General features: G+C 33.9%; 1 protein-coding gene across 1 annotated transcript in view; it reads left to right on the top strand.

The window, feature by feature from the left end:
- LOC124354124 (glutamate receptor ionotropic, kainate 4-like) overlaps positions 1-21,807 on the top strand; it is a 30,604-nt gene extending 8,797 nt beyond the window's left edge. Inside the window, 9 exon segments of the mRNA XM_046804356.1 lie at positions 856-971; positions 1,951-2,118; positions 2,351-2,480; positions 2,680-2,779; positions 7,389-7,597; positions 7,685-7,807; positions 10,132-10,280; positions 16,785-17,007; positions 21,619-21,807. Of these exon segments, the coding sequence (XP_046660312.1) occupies positions 856-971; positions 1,951-2,118; positions 2,351-2,480; positions 2,680-2,779; positions 7,389-7,597; positions 7,685-7,807; positions 10,132-10,280; positions 16,785-17,007; positions 21,619-21,807 (1,407 nt within the window).
- Positions 21,808-24,263: the final 2,456 nt, after the last annotated feature.

Genomic DNA, 24,263 nt, shown 5'->3' with positions numbered 1-24,263 from the left:
TGTATCCAACCCCAGGATTTTGTAGAGTCTGTGAGCAATGCATTGCATCCGAACTCAAAATTGCCCGTTTCGCTGCCTCTATAACGACAGTGTAATAAACTATTGTTTAGCAGTAAAAGAAGTGCAAGGCACAATAAAATGAATTATACTTGAACAACTCCCTGATACAATGTATCCAATTTGAACTTTTACAATAACTGACTTACCAAGAACCTTTATTTATACATATATTTTCAATTCGGCATTAAACCACACACGTTTCTCTACAATAGAAATTATCTGATATTTTTCAAAAACTAAAAACACATCATAATAATAATCGGATCTAATATTATCCTATTGTCCATCGGTTTAATCTGTGTCCCATCAATATTATAGAAAGTAGTATGCTTGTACTTACCAATGTTTGATTCTCATAACGTTATACTGAACAATCGTATAACATTATGCAGTTGATCGATGATCAACTCCATCGATTATTCATTTTTGATTTTTGGACTTGAGGCAAAAGACGTACAATAATCAATAAGCACTTGAGCATATAGGAGACAATATACATGCTATTGTGAATATATTTAGTGTACTGGTACTTATCTAAAATGTTGTTTGTTTGTCCTTGAATGCTAGCAGCCTAAAACTTAAATCGTTAACTATGCTAGTTATAACTAAGCCAAGTTATAAAAGTTCATTTGCTCCTAAGAACTAGGACGTCTACAACATTATAAAGTACATCAGAAGTCACACCATTCAAAATACTTTGGTTTATAAGTTCTATTTTGCCTAGTCGAATAAAGATTACAATTCGAACCATTGTGACTATTATTTATTAGAAATTGCCAACTGTTGTTGATCTAGCTCTTCCATCCGGAGCTGTTCAGAGGTTTCCACAGTGACTTCATGCCAGATGTTGATACTTGGCCTAAACTGCACTATCCTGTCGTGTTGTGCCTGGCAGAACAACTAAATTTCAGGTTAGTGTTGTTACAGATGTTTAAACTAACCAGGGTTAAATTCGAAATCTAGGTATTAAATGTTATTTTCTCTTAATCGTACAGCCTGGAGCTTTGGATTGTCAATAATAAGTGAACGGTTCATATACTGGACTCATGGGCCAGTTACAGAGGAAGGAGATTTATTGTTAAATGTTAGTTTCTCTTACTCTTACAGCTTGGAGCTTTAGGTTGTCAATAATAAGTGAACGGTTCATTTACTGGACTCATGGGCCAGTTACAGAGGAAGGAGATTTAGTGTTAAATGTTAGTTTCTCTTACTCTTACAGCTTGAAGCTTTGGGTTGTCGATGAGCAGTGAACGGTTCATTTACTGGACTCATGGGCCAGTTACAGAGGAAGGAGATTTATAGTGTTAAATGTTAGTTTCTCTTACTCTGACAGCTTGGAGCTTTGGGTTGTCAATGAGAAGTGAACCGTTCATTTACTGGACTCATGGGCTAGATACAGAGGGTAGATCTAGCTGTTAAATGTCATTTTCTCTTACTCGTACAGCCAGGAGCTTTGGATTGTCAATAATAAGTGAACGGTTCAATTACTGAACTCATGGGCCAGTTAGAGAAAGGAGATCTAACTGTTAAATGTTATTTTCACTTACTCGTACAGCTTGGAGCTATGGATTGTCATTAATAAGTGAACGGTTCATCTACTGGACTCATATGCCAGTTACAGAGTGGAGATCTAGCTGTTAAATGTCATTTTCTCTTACTCGTACAGCCTGGAGCTTTGGATTGTCAATAATAACTGAACGGTTCATTTACTGAACTCATGGGCCAGTTAGAGAAAGGAGATCTAGCTGTTAAATGTCATTTTCTCTTACTCGTACAGCCTGGAGCTTTGGATTGTCAATAATAAGTGAACGGTTCATTTACTGGACTCATGGGCCAGTTGCAGAGGAAGGTGGTCTAGTTGTTAAATGTTATTTTCTCTTACTCTTACAGCTTGGAGCTTTGGGTTGTCGATGACTACGGATGGGAAGTGAACGGTTCATTTACTGGACTCATGGGCCAGTTGCAGAGGAGGGAGATAGATTTTGCGGCCACCGGCTTCTTCATGCGCTCTGACAGAACTCGCGTAGTCGAATTCACCGCAGAGACGTACCATATTAGGTGAATTAATATACATTGAATTGATGAAATCAAATAGCATTGTTATATAAATTAATTAATTAAATTATAGCCTCTCTAAATTAAGTTGAAAATTTCATTATTAACAGTGAAAAATCTGGGTCTTGTGTTTAAATACTTAAAAAACCTAGACACATCGGTCACAAAACCTGCCAAAACTAGTTATCTGAAAATACTATCTGATAAGACTCCAACTTTATTGTTGTGAATCCAGGACTACGCTGTTGTTTCGACAACCGTCGCTTTCCAGTGTGAGCAACATCTTCATCCTTCCATTCGGAACAGATGTTTGGATCTGTTGTCTGGCATATTGTATCATTGTCATTATTATCTTCTCCTGTGAGGTAAGTGTATCGTTATGACTATATAATATCTGGTATATTATTTATTGAACTATATTAGCAGTCGATGTAAATGAAATGTTAACAATAATAATATCAACTATTTGTGCTCTAATTAAAAATAACTTTCTTTAATAACGATGTTATTACCAACCTAGATAGTATATTTACTGAAAGAAGTCATATGTTTATTTTTCTTCAGTTGGTAATAGCGAGATGCTTTGGAATATCCTGCGTAGTTCTACAAAATACCACCTACATGGATGTAGTATCTCTCGTTCTGGGAACTGTATGTCAACAAGGTAGGTTTACCATACATTTTTTAAAAGCGTAAACTATGTTTAAAATACTAGTTTGATAATTTTTTGAGTATACTACTTTGCAGAAGTTTTAGACCGTCAATAAGGCCAACAAGTAGACTGTATCTAAAATCCAAATCGTAAACTGCAATCGTACGTAGAATACTCACAGATTCCTTACTTTAATTTTACATGCTGAAGCCCTCAGCATCACTAGAATAAACCCTACAGTTCGTATTGGTTGTTTCTTCCTACAATTGGATCAATGGTATCGAAGCGAGTAATTTGACTAACATTGATGGCACAAGTTCGGTATCACCAAGTCAGTACCATTTGGAAAGCCGGTGGCCGCGCGGTCTAAGACGGGGACTTTGAGCCTGAGTACTATCGGTCTTGTAATGTATAGACTCTTCCCCTTATTCTCTGTGATAAGATTCTCGCAAAGGGCAGTGACTCATATTGAGGGGCCTTCAGGATCTCTGAAATCATTAGTGGATATTGAGAGAAAATTCCTTCCTGGAATCCATAAACTTTGTCTCACTACTGAAGTTCCAGGAACTGGTCGCCGAGAATCCTTAGGTATTAGTGAAAAACTTCTCTTGTCGTGATGACGGATTGGCTCAACGGCTCGGCAACATACGTGAAAGTTGATAAAGGATAGCTGATGTGAGTGTGAAAGAGGCCGAATACTTTTGACCTACTGTTTAGTCTCTTTTACTAGCTTCCAGTATCATCGTCCATGTACGAACTTTATAGGATAGGGATCTTTGTTATAATTTCGTTTCTAAGGCAAATATTATTTATTATAAGAGATAGTCATAGACCCAAGTTCAGCAGAAGTCTGGCCTTCTAATTTTGAATGTTATATAATGACTTAATAAAATAAGTGTTATGTATGTACTAAACAGAGTAAGTGTTTGTAAATGACGAAACAGTAATAATATTGTCCACAGCAAAATTATTCTAAGATAATTTAAGGAATAAGTTATATAAGTAGTTGGCGGTTTGTACTATGTAAAAAGTTGAACACAACAATAGGTTACACACTGCTCTCGCTACCCGAGCGTTAGGTATGCATTTGGTTTTAGACAATGTTGGGCGACTCTCACCAATGTGTACCTCATTGGTGCCTAAGAAAAGCCTTAAATGTCAAGGCATCTCCAATCATACTTGAGATTAGTGATGGATGTTTCCGGATGTTCAATAACCTCGTTATACTGGACCCTCTGACCACGTACTCTTTAATAATATTATCAAGCTGAATACTTTATTGACTTTGCTGAAAAATATTTATTATCTCGTAATATGGTAACCATTAAAGTTCATGGTCTCCAACAGAGATGTTACTGACATTTTGTGAGAATGGCGAGCGTCTTTTACACAATGTTTAGAAGGTAAAATTAGTGTTAATGATGGATATAATTTTCTGGGCGTTTAATTATCTCTCATTATACCTATAACAGTGGTCAGTAGGTTCCAATTTTGATAGGTCTTTTAATCTTGCACCAGGCTTCATGAATAATGGTTTTTTAGGAATATTATTAGAAGCCTTTATCTGGATGACAAGATGTTTGTAAACTGACCTGAACTCAGTGATGGACCATTGAGAGAAATTTCCATTTGTAATCCCGTCCCGTCTTACTGCATTAGGCGGGAAACTATCTTGTTAGAGGTGCTACTGCAAGAGGCTTATATTATACCATTCATAAATTATATTATATCCTTACTGAGCAAATTAAAATCTATTGAAATCAACTAAAATACTTTGCGAAAAATGAAATGTGTAAAGTTATGGTTAATTATTGTTGTCCATAAGTATTGTGTTCACAATAAATATTCAATTATAAATATTTTGACAATCATACATGAGAAGTGAATATGGGTTCCAGCAAAGCGCATGAAAATTATGAAAATTGCCTTTCTTTTAATAAGTAATTAATCATTAATTGACAGTTTAGAAAGGTACTAAACAACGCACTGTGACTAATTTTGATTTCCCATTACAATTAAAGTACCACAGAATAAATTGTATCCCAGATCTGTGTAGCTGTCAATGTGTAGAGAAAGTAAACATGTTTAAATATCTCGGCGTTACCATGGATAATAAATTAACTTGGGAGAATCATATCACGGATTTGCATAGCAAATTAAGATCTACGATTAGAAATTTTTATTTTCTCAGAAAATTTTGTGGTACGAACTTGATGTGAACATTGTACTTTGCCCTAATACAATCAAGATTGGAGTAGGTATGCTGTACATTGCTGGGGAGGTACATACAAGTATTTAATCAATAAATTAAAAACAACACAAAACTACTTGATTCGTATAATATTGAACAAAAATAGAAGAGAAAGTGCTTTCCCACTGTATGTTTAGTTAAAAATCTTGCCGGTAGAACATTTGTATGTATATAAAGTATTACGAATTTTTTATTTGCGCAGTGGAAATGTTGGAACAAATGATTTGTTGCACAGAACTAGAAGTATAGATAACCGAAATTTCAGAATACCGAAAGTAAACAAAGAATCTTTTAGGAAATCCATTCAGTATATAGGTCCGAAGCTTTTTAATCAGATTCCAAGCGAAATAAAATCATGTAATATCTTGAACTGTTTTTCTAAAATGCTGAAAGCTTGGCTTTTGACACATCTTAATATTGGTGATTTAACAAATATGTTTTGAGCTGAGTATTCAATTTTTAATTTTTTCAAATAGTACACTAAATTCTGAATTTATTTTATTTTACCATTATTACAACTTTTTGTTATTTTTCCTTGTAATTAGTATTAGCCAAACTTTTAATTAATATATCAGATTTATTGTGAATATAGGTTAGTGAATGGCAACTTTGTCTATTGTATTGTATATTTATGTATACTATATGTATGTGTGTATAAATGTGTACTGTTTCTCATTATATGCCTCTGGACGTTTTAATCAGATGCAGACGTCATGGAGAGCAGCTTGTTGGTTGTAATATTGTTTTTATTAGGAAAGGACTCTTTTATTTTATTTTTGTAAATTGTTTTGTTTTTTTTACGCTGACCAGCTACTGGTTTTTGGTCAGTGTATTTCCAAAGAATGTATATTGTTTTGTATTTGTTTGTAAATGGTGGAAAATAAATAATAATAATTATTATTATATAATTAATTAATAATGAGTATCTTTTACCGTCATCATGACGGTGATAGATAATCTTTACTCGTTCATTAAAAGCCGAGGGCTTCATATGGAAATTTAACCTATTTATATTATTTTGCATATTGCTTTACGTTTTTGGGTGGTTATTTTCATAAACATGACGAAATTGACTCAAGGAAGGAATTCCTGGAATTTATAACTCGCACTCCCTTATATAAACTGTTTTCTTGACATTAAATTTCTAAAATTCGACATGTGAAATGTATTATAATATATGGATCCAAAAGGTAATAAACCAGTGTACATATTTATAATCATTATGACATATTCAGTTTTATACATTTGACTAATTCATTATTCAGATAATTATAAAAATATGCACATAGTGAGGAATAATCACTATCGTGTACTAATCACTGGCTCTCTGTGAACAATAATTTTCAGTCATTAATATATTTTTTTACTTTATTATAAAATATACATTTTATATATTAAAGTGGTGCAATCGGTTACGGGTTGAAAACAAATGAAAACAAATTTGTCACAGCTCTTTATGAAAACAGAGAAAAACATGTTATTCCACGATTAGCACAGAACTTAGAAACACCTTATCCAGGTAATTATGCTAAAAATGTTGATGATAATGAATTAAATTATGTATATATGAAAGATAATTAGAGGGAGTTGGCGTATGTTTTCCTTTAAACGTGAAATTTTAAGTAAGGACAGTTTTATTACATTATTTTTAATGTATTTTTACGAAATATTCTAATATAACAGGTTTGAATTCTTAAATATTTAAAACTAAAAATGTAATTTTCCTTAGTCATTAAATTTTGGGAACATGTTATTCCCGAAAACTTCAACTCGTGTAAGCATTTCAAATTTTTATGTGCAGCTGTTTTAATTTGAGTTAGAAAATGTCCAAATGTAAATGCCTGTAATTAATAAAACACATTTTTTTCTTTAACCTACACAAAAATCTTAATTGCTTAAAACTTTCAAAAAATTCCAACCAAACAAACTGATTCCTCGACTTTAACTACTTTCAAACGTCTCTTAAAATAAAGATAAGATATTTTAATGTGACAGCTTCTTTACTAATAACGTAAATTGTATGCGAGTCAAATAGAAGAAGTAAGAGAATTAGGAGTAAGTGAGTTACGGAATCAGCAAGAACTCTCAATCTTACTCATTAGCTTACACGAGCGTACGTCAGAGAGATATGTATATTAGAATTTATGAGAAGTCAACACAAATCAAATAATGCCTCAATCGAGGTTAAAGTACGGTGTAAGAGGTAATACAAGTATGTATTTTTAATGTTTAATCATCTCTTACTTAACACCTTTACACTTAATGTTTCATATAACATCATTTAACATTACTTTTAGATTGTTGATGTAAAGAATTAAGTTTTCTAGGTTGTAAGTGATTATTAATAATAATTGCTATTTCATGTGGCAGGATCACATATAGTCCCAGAGAAGTTATCTGGCCGGATCAGCCTATTCTGCATGTCACTCACGGCTCTGTTCTTCTACACTTCCTACTCAGCCAACATCGTGGCTCTGCTACAGTCTCCGAGTTCCGCCATCGTCACTATCTTCGATGTGTTGAAGAGTCCACTTTCCGTCGGCATCCAGGACCTGCAGTACAACAGGATCTACTTCAAGGTCCTTCCTGAGCATTCATTAATCGTGCTTCACTTTGATGTGGTGGAAAGTCAACATGTTTGATAACATTGTGGTCTGTGATTGCAGGAAAGTATTGACGAAGCGACGAGGTTGCTGTATGAGAAGAAAGTCCGGCCATATGGACAACAGGCTTACTATAAACCTGAAGAAGGGATCCAGAAAGTCAGAAATTCCTTGTTTGCCTTTAATGTAAGCATTAATTAGTTTAAGTGCAGAAAACATTCATCAATCTTTATATGTTTTGCAAAAGTGACGAGTTACATTGAAACTATGGATTTGAACGGCTTACAATGATTCAATAGCTTTCCAGCAGACGTGTCACACTGATGGTGTTGCAAATCTTAGATGTAAGACAAATTAAATTCAGTTGAAATTTATTGATGTGAAAAATGAATACTGCACGATTAACCTTCGAACAAACCTATGAGAAATGACCGAATTTTAAGATTTTAAGTTTTGATATTGAAAAGAAATAACAGTTAAAAAAAGCCTGATTTTGGAATAACTTGTAGTTAGAACTAAGCAAGTGTTACCTTACATTATGTACGAAAATATTGTTATTATATTATACTATTGTTACATTTTTCTCCGGAAGTATTAAAACAGTTTCTTATGAAATATTCACTTAAGTTGAATTTTTTAGTTTTGGTGAATGGAAGTTTTTGGCTGTTATAAATAAAACAAATAGAGTTAAAAATGAAACTTTTGTGTTGGATTGGACCAAATGTTGTGACTATGTTCTTGTTATTTGTATTTGAAGATTTAAACATATCATACCACACTAGTTGTTACCTGAATCCAACTTCAATCCACACTCCCTTTGCATTTTGTTGGATTCACTTGATTGCTCAAGAGATTGATTGTTAATTAGTCGTACTCGATTAAACATAGGGTCTGCAAATGTTCTTAAGTACCCCTATATGAAGGACGTATTGTCTACGCAAACCAGATTTCGATTACCAGTGATAGGAAATATTTCTAACTTCACAATCTGAATAGTCCCAATAGATTATAGTTGTTGAGCGTCAACCGATCTATATTGCGTAAAATATTCCTCTCCACAATTTAGGTTTAGAATCAAACTTTTAAAAACGAGCAATGCATGTTAACGATTATCGATGTTGAGATGTTCCAGTGGGCAACTTAAATTACAAAAATATCCGTTAATATTGGAATCAATAATAGTAATTTTTAGGACACTAAACTCTATCACTCCTTTATATCTTGCTTCCAAATATGCTTCCTTATGCTGCTTCCAAATATATTTTATACGTCACGCCACAAGGATATCACGCACAAGCCTAACATAAACAGTAAATTATCCTAGCGCTGTTCTCCATGCCTACGTTATCTTATAAATAATTATGTTCTTGGCAGGTCGAGACAAACCTGGGATACAAGATGATCAGTGAGATGTTTCTGGAGACGGGGAAATGTGCTCTCAGCGAAATCCAGCTGTTCCCCATGCCTACGTTATCTTATAAATAATTATGTTCTTGGCAGGTCGAGACAAATCTGGGATACAAGATGATCAGTGAGACGTTTCTGGAGACGGAGAAATGTGCTCTCAGCGAAATCCAGCTGTTCCCCATGCCTACGTTATCTTATAAATAATTATGTTCTTGGCAGGTCGAGACAAACCTGGGATACAAGATGATCAGTGAGACGTTTCTGGAGACGGAGAAATGTGCTCTCAGAGAAATCCAGCTGTTCCCCATGCCTACGTTATCTTATAAATAATTATGTTCTTGGCAGGTCGAGACAAACCTGGGATACAAGATGATCAGTGAGACGTTTCTGGAGACGGAGAAATGTGCTCTCAGCGAAATCCAGCTGTTCCCCATGCCTACGTTATCTTATAAATAATTATGTTCTTGGCAGGTCGAGACAAACCTGGGATACAAGATGATCAGTGAGACGTTTCTGGAGACGGAGAAATGTGCTCTCAGTGAAATCCAGCTGTTCCCCATGCCTACGTTATCTTATAAATAATTATGTTCTTGGCAGGTCGAGACAAACCTGGGATACAAGATGAACAGTGAGACGTTTCTGGAGACGGAGAAATGTGCTCTCAGCGAAATCCAGCTGTTCCCCATGCCTATGTTATCTTATAAATATAATTATGTTCTTGGCAGGTCGAGACAAACCTGGGATACAAGATGATCAGTGAGACGTTTCTGGAGACGGAGAAATGTGCTCTCAGCGAAATCCAGCTGTTCCCCATGCCTACGTTATCTTATAAATAATTATGTTCTTGGCAGGTCGAGACAAACCTGGGATACAAGATGATCAGTGAGACGTTTCTGGAGACGGAGAAATGTGCTCTCAGTGAAATCCAGCTGTTCCCCATGCCTACGTTATCTTATAAATAATTATGTTCTTGGCAGGTCGAGACAAACCTGGGATACAAGATGAACAGTGAGACGTTTCTGGAGACGGAGAAATGTGCTCTCAGCGAAATCCAGCTGTTCCCCATGCCTATGTTATCTTATAAATAATTATGTTCTTGGCAGGTCGAGACAAACCTGGGATACAAGATGATCAGTGAGACGTTTCTGGAGACGGAGAAATGTGCTCTCAGCGAAATCCAGCTGTTCCCCATGCCTATGTTATCTTTGCCTTTAATCAAGAGATCTGGTTACCGCGACCTCTTCACTAAGAAGTAAGTTTTGGCATGTTAGAGTTCGAACAGCAGTGATTGAAAAAAATCCTCTCCGTAAGAGTAGAGCCAAGAAAGAAATATACAGTAAATTATTCTATGAACATCATATCAGTAAGAAATATTATCAATTATTCTATGAACATCATATCAGTATCATTTCAGTCAAAGTGAACTAGAAAAAGAGTGTACAAAACAGTATATTAAGACTCCGATTCTAACTCAATCAATCAATCAATCAATCAAATATCTTTATTTCATAAAAATGTACATATCGTACAAGAAATAGTGTCAACAAAGTAATTGGTTTTAATTTAAACAAACTCTCACTGTGTCATACCTGTTTTTATTCACCTGCAGTGTAGCCATATACTCTTCTATGACCATATATATATATATATATATATATATATATATATATATATATATATTTGCTCTCAAAGGCTAATGAGTAAAATAAATGTTGGAGATCGTAATTACTTTGCTTGGAGTATTATTTACGAACAATACCAGGTTTTTCTTTCTCTTCAATAAAAATTAAGGAATGAAATGCAGTATTTTATTCATAGTTATGTTATGGATGTTTTATGTGCAATATATTGCATTTAGTACCTATAATGTAGTATAGCAAAGAAATAAAGACTACGTAATAGATGAAAAGGCTTTTTTCATAAATGTATGTTTACATAGTATATAGTCCTAAAATATATTTTGTATACAAATTTAAATATGAAACGTTAGAATTACTATGTCATATATTGTTTTTGTACTTATGAATTACACTTTTATGTTTTTAATAAAGTGTTGTAAGCAAATCATATATGACTTCAAAAGCACTATTATAAAAAAATATATTAAATTGGTGACTGATAATTTCAATTAATGAGTTACAATAAGGATTGTCAAGGGTTTATTTGCCTACAATCACTGTAATTTGGATTTTCCCCAAAATTTCATAAAAGTAAAGTATATGCTACATCGGAAAACCTTGTATTGGAAGAAGATATCGTAATAGGACAGAAAACTGAACAAAAGCACGATGGCTGTCACAAAATTGTTTTACAGAAGCTTGGTAATAACGAAGTTACTGCTAGGGACAATTGTTGTATTCTATTTCCTCAGCTTTGTAAGTTAAAGAGACTATGTGTATATAATATGTATCGACCAAGGAAAAAGAAGAAGGAACCGTTATGATCGAAGTGTAAATATGAATTAAATATAAATATAAAAAATAAATATGAACAAAACAATTCCATTCATAAGTATATTTCACATGTAAATAAAGTACAGTAAATATGTGCAATATAGTATCATAAATATAAATAACAGAGGCTACGATAAAATAAGTGAAACAAAACAACAGCAAGAAAAAAACACAATAATAAAAGTAATATAAGAACTTATTAAAGAAGTAAAAGATAAAGGAAAGTATGAGGAAAGTATATAAATTAAAAATATGAAATAAGGAAAACATGCCAATGCTATGTATTGTCCCATAAACCAACATGCCTTGGAGGGAGGCTAGAGGTCTTCTTCCAATAGTGTGGACTGTGTCATAGAGCAGAGGGTCCCAATCTTTTTTGGTGACGTACCCCTTAGTTTGTACTATGAATTATGGCGTACCCCTTGGTCCATAACACATATATTTTAAATTGTACATGCATCATTCGTATGCCTTTTTTTATTTTCGTTTTATATGCAATTATAATCACTCGTATGTTATAAAATCTGAATTTCAAAGATAAAATGAAAATAAGAATAACAGATCCGTAATGTATTAAAATACAAATTTTATATATTTAGTGATCTGTGTTAAAACTTGTTAGGTTGGAATAATAAAATGCAAGAAACTGTATTAATACATATATTTAATTATAATCAAAATTACAAACTGCAAGATTCAGAATTGTGGATGAAGGACAATGATAATGTTCGTATAGTTATCATCAGTTATTCAATGTGAGGGATGAGCTTGAATGGAACGGCTTAAACTGCTGATTTCTGGCATAATTGGCTTAACTTGAGTCTGAGATCACATTCCACTGTTTGCATTCGGTTCCTGTATTTATTTTTGATGTACAGCAGATGTGAGAATCCCCGCCTCACATAGATAGGAAGTTCGGAATGGTAGTAGAAACTCAACTACTTTGTCAGCAATTTCACCTTACTCTGAACGTCGTTTGATCCAAAAATCAATAAGAGTGGTCTTGTTTAAATACTTCTTTCAGATCCGAATCGCAGTTTTAAGTCAAAAAGTTCCTCTTTGAGTTTCAGAGAAAAGGTGTTTGGAACAATTTTCTAAATTTTCAGCAAAGGGGTTTTTTAATCCACAAGTATGAACTCAGATCTTCTTGAAAGTATTTTGTGAAGGGAGGGAGCTACAATGATCTGATATGTCATTCAAAATTGTTTGACTCAGGAGAAGTTCATTCTCTTTAATAAAAGATTCAAGAGATGGGAAACAATGACACTTGGTTTTTATTTGCTTCCGCTTCTGCAAATCTTAGTTTTAGTTACACACTATTGATTTTGTCCATAACTTGGCATGGGGTGTTATAGCTTCCTTGTAGTTTCCTGTTAACATCATTTTAACATACTGAATATGTCTGCCAAATAAGCCAATCAGCTCAACCATAATTATTCATCTGAAAAAAAACGGTCACGATACTGAAAGACTGTGTCGGATAGAAAAATCAATATTTCATGTCGAAGTTCAAAAAACTCTAGATATCACTCTTCCTCTCGACAACCACCTTACTTCCGTGTGCAGAAGTAATTGTTTGAGAATACTATCCATTTCATCACATAAATTATGGAAAAGGCTTGAGTTCGGTGCTCTGGCTTTAATGAAATTTACTGTCTTTACTGCTTCATTCAGTACATTGTTCAGCTCTGCTTCATTGTAACCAAGGCTTCACGGTGAAGACTACAATGAATAAACTTAGCCGTTGGGCTTACTTCCTGCACTTGAGTAACAACTCCCTTATAAACTCCAGCCAACTGTGCAAAATTCCTACAAAATTGTTCAAGTTCAACTCGTTTTTCCTCGAATAAATGTGTCTAATTTTCCAAATATTCCATCTGCATTTGTGTGTGAAGGCAAGTTTTGGCAAAATAACATGCCTTCTCCGACAGTATTTCCATCTTCGTACCTAACATACTATTAACATATTATTATTAAATTCCTGTAATTTATTTTTGATGTACAGCAGATGTAAGAATCCCGCCTTAACATAGATAGGAATTCGGAATGGTATTAGAAACTCAACTACTTTTTCAGCAATTTCAACATTCTCTGAAGCTGAGCCATGTTAGTTACGTCAGTTTGTTTCATCAATTTGAATAGCAAAAATATTTGATTTTTTTATTTTCATGAGTAATGTTTCCTTTACATTAGCAGGCCATGTCACTTATTCTTCTTGAAACTCTATTGTTAGAAAGCGAAAGTGAATTTAAGTTTAAGCCTCATTTTGTCCCAACATAGTTGACACATTGTCTTTAGTTGCTGGCAGTATTAATGTTTCCCCAATGGTATGTGGTTTGCCCTCTTGAGCAATTCTAAGACTAACTTTATAGGAAGCCTCAACCGCTTTTAAATTCAAAGTGGTAAAAAGAATTAATAGTTGTCTTGCTGCCTTTTAATGAAGCTTCCTTATTTTTGAAAAAAAAATACAAATGGTTTATCTTTGTAATTTTCATGCTTTGTTAGGAAATGACGCTTTAAAAGAGATGGTTTCATTGCATGGTGAGAAGGTGTTTCTAAACAAATTACACATTGTGGCCTAACTTCATTGTCATGGACCTCATTATACGTAAATCCATAAGATAAGTAACTGGTATCATATTTACGGCCTTTTTTGTACGCACGTTTGTTTACCTAATAGCTTCGCAGAAACACACAGAAGAACTTTGATCTTTTGATGAAGACGTACTAGATACAGGAGTAAAATTAGCTTCTTCAAGTGATGATAAAACTCTTTGCTTTTTCTTAACGTTTGAAGACTTGCTTAACCACTTATCCATATCGCTATAACAAACACTGTCTATGAAATAATGAATAAAATAACACGAATAATAATGTGGCAATATGACACACGCTTAAAAACCACACACTTTGCAGACTGGCAGACGATAGACATGGCGTGGTCCTGCTCACGTAACTCCCCTGGCAACGTCTCGCGTACCACCAGGGGAACCCCTGTCATAGAGTACCAAACTCCCCGCAGATAGACTTTCCAAAGCCTTGGATTCTTGCCATTGGATCATACTAAATGTAGTTACGGTCATAGTGTCATCTACAGAAGAGACCAGGGGACGAGTCCCGTTGGGGAGGCTTGAAATAAAAAAAACACTCAATGGCGCAGGACATTCTATAGCACGTCACCAATCAGATCAACAACACTCAATGGCTCAGGATAGTCTGTAGTAACAGTCACCAATCAAATAAACCACCACATTCATGGCTCAGGACATTCTATTGCACCATTCACCATTCAGATAAATCACACTTATGGCTCAGGACATTCTATAGCACCAGTCACCTATCAAATAAACAACACTCATGGCCCAGGACATTCTATAGAACCAATCACCAACCAAATCAACCACACTAATGACTCAGGACATTCTATAGTCCTGACAGTCACCTGTCAAATAAACCACACTCATGGCCCAGGACATTATATAGCACCAATCATCAATCAAATCAACCACACTAATGGCTCAGGACATTCTATAGTAGCAGTCACTAATCAAATCAAATTATCTTTGTTCTATTATATTATGCATAAGTACAAGAATAACTATACAAAAGAAAAACTATAGTTGTAATTATTAACTAGCTAGCTTAAGGTACTAAAGTTTTTTGGCAACCTGTTCCATAATTAATATATTGAAGAGTAAAGTAAATGCCTCAGTACTATAAAAAGGGTGACTTGTAAAATAATCTTGCGTAGAAACATTATATAAATCACATTGCGCCTAATATAATGGCCTAACATATTTAATTAAAATCCCTCCATGAGAGAACATTTATGAAAGTATGGAGTTTTTAATGTGCTCAAGCATTTGACATACTACTACTTAAAAGGTCGAATGCTCAATTTATATACCGCTTTATAAGCAAGAAAAGTTGAATTAATTTTTTGCGCTCTTTTTCTCATTAGAACAATGTTGAAAAGAAGAAATCCATAAGTTGGACTGTACCAACCCACATTGGCAGTTCCTGTACCACTTGACCATCCTTGATCGGGAAAGTAAATTACTAAAGATACTTTGTAGGTTTACTAAAATAGCTTTACCTCTTTATTTGAAGGTTATTTTTGACGATGGAAGGATTGTGAAGGAAACAGGATTTTTCCGCATTGGTTTATTGCAAATATCTGATCCGTTTGATACTTTTTGTTTTCTCTTTAGTTCATTTTTTAGAATTGGCAACCAAAGCGGCCTAATCTTGACTGATGGTTGACTGATTGGTTGGTCTGCCAATTTAATGTATGTTGCCTCAATTAATTTCCTTTTGAAGAAATGTGGTTCCCGATGTATTATGTTGACTTCATCCCAATTCATATGATGGTCTCGGACCAACAATGGTGTGCAATTTTTGACTTTTCTGTGAGACCCTTTCTCGTGTTTTCTTTGTGCTCTTTTATCCTTACGTTTAGTGGTCTTTTTGTCTCGCCTATGTATTCCCTATTGCAACTACATTTTATACTGTAAACACAGTTTTTGGAATCCTTCCAAAAGGATAAATGCGGAGTCACAATATGGTTTTAAGAAGTTCATCTCGCATGAACCAATAATAACGAAAGGGCCCATTCCTGTCCACCTTCCCTTTTATTTCCGCCATCTTGTTTTAGCCAGCCGTGACGATCACCATTGGCTAGACCCTCTGGTCAGTCGTAGGTGGTTAGTACACGAGTGAAGACGAATTGAGACCTGTATTTCGTAGTTCAGCTTTAATGATTAGTGTTTTGTATAGTTTTTTATTAAGTGCATGTTTATAGAGTTAGTGAATATGACAAACAACATGTAGGTTGTGATTCCTGACTAAGGCGTGCCACAACGCTTTGGTAAGATTTGTTTATTTTAACCTAGTTTGTAAGTATGTATTAGGTTAGTTCTTTACCTGAAGAAGAGATCAGATTGCAGATCTCGAAACGTAGTGTTACTGATTTCTTGTTTCATTGAACGATGGCAAATGTCCGGAAAAATCCAGCTTTATCTCGTTTTTATATATTAACGTATATTTTGTTAATGATGGGTTTTTAGTAAGCAACTGTTCTCAATCAATCTATGCCATAATTAATTATGAAACGTAATTAATTTGAAGTTCCATCGTTTTTATCCTTAATTGAACGTTCTTAACAAAGTACCGCCAAGGTTTACCTGATCAATGTATCAATACGATACTTGGCGCTAAACGTTATTAGACTGTTATTGATTGTAAGGAAATTATTGGAATTATTCTGTAATAAACATAATCAATGTGCTACTTCTGGTAAATAGGGTAAGGTGGCAACGAGAGACCGGCATTCTGAACCGAAACGGGAACTTGTGGCTGCCCCAAAAGCCCCGGTGTGAGGACGTGAGGGGAGGCACTGGCTTCGTCAGTGTGGGTCTTAAGGAGTTCCTGCCTGCCCTTAAGATCCTCTTTTACGGCATGTCCTTGTCAGTCGCTCTCTTTTTGTTGGAAATTCTGTTTTATCACAGGTACAGAGTTTCGGCACAGGTTTAATACTAGATTTCTTTACCTTCCTACTCATTGTTTTACATTTTAAATTAATAGTACATTTGAAAACTGTTATTTTTATATGTATTAATATTTATATTATTTTTATATGAGTTCATAATAAGTTTTTGCATGATTAAACATTAATTTTATATCTAGTTTTAAAATGCTATTACTTGATTGTTTTTTTTTTTTTTTTAGGAAGAAGCTATGTTCAGAGAGACTGATAAAACAATTTCGCCTCTGTGATCATAAGCTCTCGAGTAACATTGGGCCTACTCCCAAAATAGAAAAGGATAAAGACATCTGGAGTTAGTAAAGAATCCTGCACCGTCATGTATAGCTGTTAAGATGGGCAGTTATTGGTTTTATCAGTGCTCGTAGCGTTCCAAAGTAGAAGTACTGTAATAGCTGTAATAATAATAATTAATGCTTTGTAAAATAAATAAGGGATTAGAATACGTTTAAAAATTCACGATGGTTAGAGAAATAGTGAATAAAACTTAGTAGTGTATATATTGTTTTACTCATTTTACTGGTGTTACTCTCATAACGTTTACCTGTAATGCGTGGATTAGTAACCCATTTAGTTAAAAAAAATAATAACAAATACTTAGAAATGATTAGAAATTTATAACAAAATACTTTGTAGTTGTGTTAATTGTAGTATAAAATATAGTTATACTAAAATAGCTGTAGTAAATTTGTATAACTATAATTTTTCTAATTGATACCATATGGTGTTTTCATAGGCCATAACTTGATACCTAAAAATGTAATAATTAGTGCAAGGGTTTAACATTAGTTTTTGTTTCTTTAAAGTTTTTAAATGAACCGTAATGGCCATCATGTTTATATACTTTTACAAAACGAGAGTGACAGTTGTCGAATGTTTTATCTAGTAAAAGTGAAAAGACCCTTAGCGTCTCACAGGGATCAAGGCTTGCAGCAATGTTTTTCTTAGAATACGAATAATTTATGTCTTATGGAGCATTAATTTACAAAACCTCAATACCTGTTTTTATGGATGATGCCCTTATTGAAGATTTCTAGCACTCTTGGACAAAAGTCTGACACGGAAAAATGATGTCGACAGATTCTACTCTGGAGTTGCCTCTGGAATACATGGCTTACGTATCCTAACGAAGTTTTGTATCCTTAAAATCTTAAGGATGCCCTGCTATAGCCTCGTATACCCTCATTTGACCTTATTTATAAGATTATGAGTATGATATGCAAAAATTACAAAGGAATGAGTATTGAAACTAGTAAAGTGTAGTCACAATTATTGGTAAATTGTTGGATAGTCATGTAAGAAAGATTCTTTCAGGGGAGCTTAAATTTCTGACTTTACCTTGCCTCTACGTTTCGGAACTGATACAAGAACGTAGCCAGTGAGTGGGTCTAAGGGGTCTGAACCCCCCCAAATTTTCAATTTTTGTCAATTAATTTTTTTATTAAACGAATATTATTATTTAAATAATTCAGTATTACTGACATGTAATGCTGAAAGATCGTTTTTAACAAAGAAACGGGGCAAGAACTTTATAAGGAAAAAATGGGGCCTTACACTCTGTCCACTACGGGAAAATATCAGTTGTCTGAACCCCCCAAAATGTTTTCCTGCTACGTTCTTGAACTGATCATTAACAAAAATTTAAACAGTAAACAAGTCTATTCTTGTCCATAGACAAGACAGACATGATATCCACTATGAAACAAGACGTATGCAACAGTTAGAGACCAGAACAGATAGAGTCAGACTTGTCAATAGATCTTAGGCAATTAAAAAACACACCTCTTGCTAAATTATTTCTTTTATTTTGATAAATGAGATGAGAAATTGAAAAATTTGACAATGAAAACGAAGAAAATCGTCTGCATTTGTTGTAACGAGCTGTCTGGTTTAAATAATATGTTTAAATTGTTCTCACGGAATGAAGAGACTATTACGTTATCGTATTATACTCACTAACTTACTTATAGAACACGGGCATTTTATAATATGTATTATATGTTTACTAAACTACGCATTGTAACCGTGTTTAATTATGTTGATGCTATGTTAATACGTATCATCATTTTGTTGATGCAATCTTGAAAACTTATGAGATATCGAAAGGTTTATAACGACAAACGTTGACATGAATAACCTGTAAATTAAAGACAACATTAGTTTTGTTGTAATAAATATGTAGGTCACATGTAGTATCCGAGAAATAATTTTAGGTAGGTGTGAGCAATTACCAATAACCAACTGTTATTGAATGCGGCTGGCTAACGTATCCAAGTCATGTGTATGTGTTATATCCATCCAAACTGGAAACGAATCAGACATTTCGGAAGTTAGGACATCTTCACAAAATTATTGCAGACTCAAAGGAAGCAAATATTTCATATAAAATCCTATCTAGCTTCATTTAGTGAGTGTCTATATGGGTTTATTATTAAAAAATCAATCTCAAAAACGGTAAATATGCATGATTGCTTCTTTGTACAGAAACTTTTAGATTGAATGTTTTACTATGAACTGATAACATTTCAATCAATCAATCAATCAATCAATCAGTCAATCATTTTTTATTGCAATAGACATGTATAACATGTATATCAAACGTCACTATAATAACTAAAATTTTGTCCACTCTCCCCACATCAAGATCACACTCATACATACAAATCCGCATTCACTCATCGCACATCCATTCGCCAATTTCCCCACCTCCTCAGCCAAAGTCAATCTCCCTGTTGGGTGGTCTCCCAGTTAAATGCCAAAAACTCGGCCACATTGTAAAATGCTTGTGACACTAAAAAGCTTTTCAACTGAGTTTTGACCGCCTGGGGCGATGGTGCATTTTTGATCCCATTGGGCAGCTTGTTGATGAAATGCACACCTGCTTGTGAGGGCAGGTGTTCATAAACCCCCGTTCTGTGTTGTCCAGTTCGGTAGGCTTCCCTGCCTCTGGTCTCATACGAATGAATGTCTCGGCCAGTTGTCAAGGCACACTTAAACATACAAAACAGCGTCGTTTCGCAAATGTAGAGACTATGCAGAGTCAATAGCTGCAAATGTTTGAAGGTTTCTCGGCAGGACTCTCGAAAATTCAAATGAGCGATTATCCGAACCGCTTGTTTTTGCAGTTTGAACACTCTCATCAACTGGTTGTTTGCACTGGCACCCCACAATACCACTCCGTAGGTAAGGTGGGGGTAGATCAAACCATAATATGCCGTCATTAGGACCTGAGTAGGGCAATATTTGGCTAAAGACCTCAAGACATAAATGCCTGAGGACAATTTTTTGCAAACATGGTCGATGTGAACATTCCAAGTCAACCCCCGATCGAGGTGTATTCCAAGGAATTTGATACTGTAAACTTCTTCCAGAGTGGAATCTGCCAACATGATGTCACACTCTGAGTCTACAGATCGAAGAGAAAAGTTCATGGCGTTGGATTTTTGTATGTTTGTTATGAGATTCATTATGTTTTTTATTGTCAATATCATTTCATAAATGAATAATTTAATTCATTACAAAACAGATATTGTCTTTATAAATTTAATCAATCAATTTGATTAATAATTGAATTAACTCAATAAGATTATAAAACGCAATAAATTCTCAAAATAAAAATATATAGTTTTCACATCGTACACATAATTAAACACCGAGCTTGTGTGGTGTAAAACTGTTAACTATTAGTACCTGTACATATACATTATTAAAACCATACATCAAAAGTTTGCATTACATTATGGCAGCAGCGTTACAGTAAGGGGTTACAACAATCCCCGACCGAATAAGGAAGTGTTCTTTGACATGGTTGAATATTGTCTTTATAATAAAACACAAAACATCACAGATTTTACAGATTTGTCTATATTAATGTAAAGCTTGGTATATACCACAAAAGGACTACCACCTCAAAGAATTCATACTTGAGAAATAGAAGTTTTAAAGGAAAGGACTTGGAAAATACGCTTACTTATTCAAGGCGCCTCTTCTTTCTTGTGTGATCAAGGTAGACGATATTGTATAAAGTGAATGGAATATAAGGCAATATCAGCCTGTGGGTTGAGACAGCGACGATAGCGCTACTGGCGGTTACTGTCGTCACCATTCCAACATCTTACAGGCAACTGACATATTAGGGGTTTATTTATATGGTCGCAGCTCTTCTTTATTGTAGAACTGTTTTGTTTACTTCTTTTGTGCAGTAGCTACGAAACATTTCTTTGTCTGTGTTATCATTGGTAGAATATTTTTATTCTATTTTTGTTTGACGTGCTAGATCCCAAGGACCAACATTTTGAAACAATGATTAACAATATTATAATTTTATATGTTGTGTTATAAATTTAACGAAAAATATGTAATTTAAGCTAAAAGTATGAAAATGTCCTCGTATTAATTCATATTAGAAAATAGGTAGTAAACGTGAAATTAAAATGACCAGAATAGACGAATCCTTCATAATTTTAAAGATAGGTATGCACATATTAATCCTGAGTTTAGTTTTAGAAAGTAACTTAGGAAAATGGCTTGTAAAAATGAAAACCTTCATTTAATAAAACTGAGAATATGTGACACACCGGGAAGTCAAACACGAGAATGTTCAAGTATCGCTTATGGTGTTATCCTCTCTAGCCCTCTGTAGCTGAACTAAACTGACTTTGATTTCCGATTATTCGAGGCTCACTTATTTTTTAGATATAATTTGTCATCAGCAAATGAAAATGATTGAAAAATTGTATAAAGACACTAGCTCACATACTCGGCTTCGCCCGCAATTCCTATGAATAGCTCCCACGATTTTAGTATAACTTGAACTATTTTAGACCAATGTAGATGAACTCCAATGTCAAAGTTCATAGCTTTCATAAAAAAAACATTTACCTTTTAATCCGATAGGGCCTTATGATTTTATAACGTTGAATTAGTCATATATCATGCAACAGGTACCCATTTGTCAGTGTTCATGATTAAGAGGACCGGAGGGTAAGAGATTATTATTTTAGGTTTTGCACTTCAAATTCAAATTTATTAAATTTCCTTTCTCGTTTGTTTCTTCAAATTGTGTAGTCACGGAGCGAATTGTTTGTTAAATAATGGTAATGTCCAGTCCCTCCGTTTTTTGTTCATTCAACTACTATAAATATACCGTTCCACAATGTCTAAGGAAACCAAATTCAATATCTGACATGTACATATTCACAATTTAGTTCATAAAATAAAATCCAGAATTAATTGATTTATTTGCCTTTTTGCCACAATGTAGAAAGAAGTGTTGTTACTTTTTATGTTTTGATTCTATAAATGTAAACAAATTGAAAATACTGGTTACACAGAGCAGTGGATTACATTTAACATCCACTATCAGTTAATATTTCGCAACTTTTGAGACTAAAATAGGATTTGTAACTGCTTTAGAGACCAGTGGGGCGAAGAATAGGCCTATATTCGTACCAGAGACCCTGAAATGTCCATGTGAAATGTCAGTACAATTCCATGAATAGTTTATGTGTAAAAGCAAAACAAGCAATCAAATGTAATTTCGCATTATAATATTATTAGGATTGCCGCAGGAACAATTTAATTTTACTTTTTGGAAGTACACACATGAAAAAAAAAATACTTACAATTAACTACTGTGATGTTATATTTCTGCAATAACGTAATGTGCAAGTATTGCAGAAGTAGTGTTTGGCCCTTTACACTAATTATGGATGGACATACACAAAAAACTGCCAAATTAGGGATCCTGATAAAGACATGGTCTTCTATGACAGCTAGTATTAAAAACTAAAGCTTTGTTTGCGTAGGTAATAATATAAACTGATAAAATATGGTTCTTTTTTATTCTGCTTGGTTATCGAAACAACGGTTTATAACCACACTCAGTGCTTGAGATCTAACCATTATGTTCATTTTGATTATAAAAATCTATTGCTATATTTTATAATAACTTTTTAAATAGTGAAATTTTCTAGGTAATATGTTATTTCACGCCTACTTTGCGTAACGAATTTGGGGTTGATCAACGGATTCCATTAACTGTATTAACCGATCATTCAGATATACACGCGAGTTGTTATTGAGAGTGTTGCCAACACAGACGTAGCTGTTGAAAGAGGTTATTTATTCTTTCTATAATATGCTTTGTATAAATAAACGTGATACAAACATTCCGAAGAACTTGTGGTAGTCAAATCAATAAGTTTGCAGTAGAGCGCGTTATCTGGCGGTGTTTGTTGTTGATGTGAGAAATAACAAATTGCGAATTATTGTACTTCTGTATTATTTGTAAAGGAAAAGTCAAAATGTGTCTCAGCGCATTCAGGTGGGAAGTGGGACCTTTGTGGCCACTTTGGAAGGTAGCCAAGTACTCAGATTGAGTTTGGCTTTATCTCAAAGTAGTGGTACAGTGTTGATACAAGTTATATTCATAAATGTTAATTATACGAAAAGTTGTTTTGGCAGACTGCAGACTTTGGGTCATAACATTTCACTAATAAGACAATTGCAACTAGGTTGTTAAAATCTGCAAAAGTAATGTTGGAAGGTGAACAAAGTAATCATGAGTACTACAGGAATCGTTATGAGATTTGGCAACCCTTTTGGATACCGTAATCTACTGGATGGTGGAATCAGAACGATAAATTTAGCATCAGTTAACAGTGTCCATAAAAATATCACAATAAATCTGGTTTCTTGTACGTTTCAACGCTGAGGTTTTGTGCTTTGTTACTGTATTAAAAATACTTTGCACTGATTAAAATTTGAACTGTATTGTTACAAAAATAATTGATTATAACCTAATAAATAAAATAAAAAAAAAATTAAATACTAATAATATACTTGTGCCAGATGTGGTGCTGTAGAACTCCAGGTTTATATTATTTATTATTGGCATAAATCAGGGTATAATGGAGTTCAAAATTCATATTTTGAGAAATATCCAACAAACTGTCAATTACAGTGACAGTATAGTATATCAACTGTTATAAACCGAACTTCAATAGTAAAAGAAAGAGATAATTATTAGAATGAGTAGAGAAATTTATGCAAATTGGCTCGTTTTAAGGTTATTGTAATTATATATTACAGTTATCGCAGAACGGAAGATGCTAAATTTAAAAAATTGTTACACTGTTCTCATGTATATGCGTGAGTAATAATTTTTATGATTTTCTAGTTGCTTTCTATTACCTTAGATTAATAACATCGTTTCTAACTTATAAATTTACCTATATTT

Source organism: Homalodisca vitripennis, chromosome 1, assembly GCF_021130785.1.
Source record: "Homalodisca vitripennis isolate AUS2020 chromosome 1, UT_GWSS_2.1, whole genome shotgun sequence".
NCBI lineage: Eukaryota > Metazoa > Arthropoda > Insecta > Hemiptera > Cicadellidae > Homalodisca > Homalodisca vitripennis.
This window is presented reverse-complemented; position numbering and strand designations above follow the sequence as displayed.